At 35.4% G+C, this 4,483-nt stretch overlaps 1 protein-coding gene across 1 annotated transcript in view; it reads left to right on the top strand.

The window, feature by feature from the left end:
* LOC108685306 (protein apterous-like) overlaps positions 1-2,875 on the top strand; it is a 45,558-nt gene extending 42,683 nt beyond the window's left edge. Inside the window, exon 6 of the mRNA XM_018190031.1 lies at positions 2,660-2,875. Within this exon, the coding sequence (XP_018045520.1) occupies positions 2,660-2,875 (216 nt within the window). The remainder of the gene's footprint in view (positions 1-2,659) is intronic.
* The last annotated feature ends 1,608 nt before the right edge of the window (positions 2,876-4,483 follow it).

A 4,483-nucleotide genomic window follows, 5' to 3' on the forward strand; every position in this document is an offset into this window, starting at 1 on the left:
TGTACTGTTAATCCATTATAAGAATACATAATTCAGGTTATTTTGAAGTAGTACAGAAAAATTGATTCCAAAAAAATTACTAAAATAAAATTATTGAAATAAGAAATATTGAAATACATAGTGCGACAAATAATTTTTAAGACTGGCGCTATATCTCAGCAATTAGTGGCATCATTTGTTGAACATCATTAGAAAGATATATAATATTTTCTTCTTTCAAACGCACCCAAGTTGCAAATCGGATAATAAATGACAAAGTTATGACAGTTCTTCCTAAACAAACTTAAAATCTTTCTAAACAAATTTCAATGTTGAAATTTTATTATGGAACAAAGAGCGTTCATTAAATTCAACGTAAAACTTGGTAAAACTTGGTAAAAATGCATCAGAAACATTCCGATTGATGCAGCAAGTGTATAGTTAAACGCTTGTTTAAGCCGATCAAACCTTTTCCGGTGGCATAAAAACAATTTTTGGATGGTAAAGAGTCGCTCATTACATTCGTTCAATGCTCATTACATTCTTCGATAGCAAAGGAATCATCCATAAAGAATTCGCTTCATCAAACAGTTACTGGCAACTATTATCTCGAAGTTTTGAAGCGTTTGATCGCCAGAATCCGTCGTATCCGTCTTGAATATCCAGAAAGTTGATCACTGTTGCACGATAACGCGTCATCTCACAATTCATTCATTGTTCGTTAATTTTTGGCCCGAAATCAAGTCTGTGTACTCAATCATCCGCCATATTCATCTGATTTAGCTTCGTGCGATTTCTGTTTACTCTTCTTTTTATTCTCAAAATTGAAATTAAAATTGAAAGGATGCTTTTTCGAAGATATTCTGATCTAAATAGCTTCAACACTAGAGGCAAAATGAGCTGGATCATGCATTTAAATCACAGTTGAATTATCGTTGTAACAAGTGTATTGAAGCAAGAGGAGATTATTTTGAATAAATAAAATAATAAGCATAAGAATATTTTATTTATATAGCGTTTTATAGGCCCAGTCTTAAAAATTATTTGTCGCTCTGGATAATTATATATTGAAGAGAATACGGTTTATTTTATCTTCCTTTTTCTATCCTTGAGTTTGAAATTTTTTAATCTGTATGTAATGATAATTCTTAATACAAATCTCTAAACTATCACTTCTTTAAAGTAAGGCAAAATGTAATTTTAAAAAGCAGAATTTGAAAAAAAATGTCGCCGTTCAAAGATCATCGCCATGTTTTCTCCAATCTTCCACATAACAATCATTCCGGTTATTACATAGCCTCGATTCTGCGCCCATTCGCCGAGCCGAAGGAGAGGGTTGGAGGTGGCCGCTATTGTATTCATAGGGTTCTTGGTCGCCATCTTGCTTGATATTGATCGCAAAACGCGCGAATACTTGCCTGCCGCGTGCGCACAGATACACCGATAGACGCGCGCGCGCGCGCGCGCGAGATCACGCACTCTAAGTGGGACACGCATGAGTAGTCGGACCGCGAGTTCTTTCGTTGGAAGTCCGCGGGGGAGGAGACTGCCTTGAAAATGGCGACGTCGGATCGCATCGTCTTTCATTTATCGCAAATATAGAGGAAGCTTCGCGAAGGCGCGCACGCGTGTCCGTGTGCGAGTCCATGTGAATAGGAGGAGGAATATCTTATCTAACGCTGCGCGTTTGCGGATGCATAAAGCGTTCATGAATTATTTTCTGCATGATACGAATAACGTTGTTATCTCTCGATTATAATGACGTTGTTTGGATCCGAAAATTTTTAGACAATTGTATAATCTGTTACAATTGGTACTAAATGAAGTTTTAAATTGTAGATAAAATCTTTGAACACACCTTCCTTTGTCAATCATCGGAATGTAGTGAAAGTATTTTGTACTTCAAATAGTTATACGTTTTAGAATTTAGATATGTAGTTTTTATAGATTTTTTTTATTAATCCAAGATATCACCGGATGATAAAACATTAACATGCTTTCAACTTGTCACTTCAAATTATATAACATAAAAATATTTTAGAACCGATATTAAATTATTTTTCCAATCTTCTTCACGGAATTAAACAAAGTAGCTTAATTGCATTCCTTGTTTAATGAAAATATATTTTATTCAAAATTTCTTTTTTTCTTAATTCTTTGTCTAATTTTATTCTATCTTCGTCAAAAATGTTACTGTCATGAAAGATATTAATAATATCTTTCATCTCATAATCACAGTCGCACTTGGCTATTTATATAGTTTTTTCTGTGTTACGATTTTCTAAGATTATAATGATTCTTAATTAATTGATGGAAAATAACAAAATAGTTTTCTTCATTAAAATTAAAGAATCAAGGATTTTTATTTTCTTTATTATAAAAATTCTCAAAATAATTAATACCTTTAAAAATATCGTGAAAAATAATAATAATATCGTTAAAAATAATGCGTTTTATGTCACATTTCTTGTTTAAAATAATTTTTATAGTTAAAGATTACGAACGCAACATCACTTTATCATTTTCTGAAAATATTTACATTAAGTCCGTAATCAATTGTTTAAATTAATCGCGTTTTCTCTCTCTTATAATTGAATTTTGCGAGTTCATATGTAAACTTGAGCGATAACTCAAACTGTCGTACGTAACGACTGAAACCCTCTGCTCGTCTTGTTCTCAGGTCTGGTTCCAGAACGCGCGAGCAAAATGGCGGCGTATGGTATTGAAGCAGGAGGGCAAGTCCGACAAGTGCGACGGCGGAGTGGACGGCGGTAATCTCGGCGACCTTGAGCTCTACGGGAATAGCACCGGAAGTGGCGGGCCGCCGATGAGTCCTCCCTTCATGCTCGGCGGTCCTCACAGTCCTGCGTCTCTGGCATCCCTGGACTGCGCGTGATCCTTGACGTCCGAGTTCGTGCTTTCTAGCTAGCGCGTCGCACATCCTCGTCTTGCGACAGGACATCGGTATTGGGACGTGCACTCTTACGGACGTGAGTGAAATCGCTGGCGAGTGCGTGAAAACAATGAATTGTGAATAGTCGGTGAGCGTGTAAAAAGAGGAATAACTTTTCCGCGAACGAAAATTTGCGGGCGGATTAGCGAAGACCACTCGTGGAGCAAGACTCGAGGAGTGCATTTTTTTTTTAGAGCCGCCGACTTTTTTCTGTCGAATTGCGAGTTCTCTTTCGATGGACGAAACATATGAAAAGTTTATTTCTCGTTATCGTCCCGCGAATCGAAAATGAACTTCTCGAGGCCCTCGCTTCGAATCAAGACGATATATGTAAAATTTAACGCGCTGACGCGTGAATCCGTTTAATTGATAAAATCGTTGTATTTATTGTAGCTCGAATTGCGGTGCTCCGCCGCGAAACACTAAAGTTCGTTGAGGGCAATGTAATTAGTGAACGAGATTTATTTATTCGCCTAAGTCTAACTAAAAATCGCAAACATTACCAGTGCTGTGAAAATTCTGCGTTTCGCGAGTTCTCGAACAGTTGTCAATTGCTGTCATCTGATAACAAATGAAACTCTCGCGTGATCTTTTATTTACTATACGTTTGAAAGATATTAATTGTTACATTGGTCGACGAAACGATTTATTGAATTATCTGATATTTTTTAACTTCACCGTATGTGTATTTTATCTTTCCTACTTGAGAATCTCATTTTTTAATTCTTTAATCACAATCGATATTCGTGAGTCCACACTCGGACATTTCTTTTAAGTAGCATTTCTGTTGCGAAAAATTTTTTATAATAAATGTTTTTCATACAACCTTACATCCCATATAGGGTCTTCAGCAGTCACAATGAAACCATCACTTAGCCATTCTATGACTGTCAACTGATGGCTAAGGTTCTGTCTACCAGTACTGAGTCATTATTGGCAAATAATTCAAATGACGGCTGAAATTCTGTTAGCCATTACTGTTAGCTACTATAGTCCAATGACTAGTTGATAAATGACGGCCAAAGTTTTGTCAATCAGTACTGGGCCATCATTGGCAAATGACTGCTAAAATGACTAGTCTCAAGTTATCGTCCAGTACTTAGTCAGTACTGCGTAATTTGCCATTTATTTGGCCAGTATTTGAACTCAATAAGTAATAGTCCAGCATTGGGCTGATTATAAAACCCTATATGGGATAATTTTAAATCATGTAATCTTATATTCCTCAAATCTTTAAAATGAATAAAAGATATTTAATTATATTTAATTTAGCAAAGATACATTAATTTAAAATATGTAGGACCCGCGAATACAAATTAAGGAAATTTTGAAGCGAATATTAACTAATCAATTGACTATTATAGAGAAAGAACGGTTTTGCTGACCAAAAAAATCTAGATACAGATTTGAAAACAACTTTGTTAGACTATCAGAATAATTGTGTAAGGCATTAATTGCTAGAATATCGAAACTTGCTACAGTTTGAACTTTCTTTGATCGAGTAATGATCGAGTAATTATTTTCAGATTTGTGTGTGCAAACAAAACAAAA

This window comes from Atta colombica, unplaced genomic scaffold (genome assembly GCF_001594045.1).
Source record: "Atta colombica isolate Treedump-2 unplaced genomic scaffold, Acol1.0 scaffold150, whole genome shotgun sequence".
Lineage (NCBI taxonomy): Eukaryota > Metazoa > Arthropoda > Insecta > Hymenoptera > Formicidae > Atta > Atta colombica.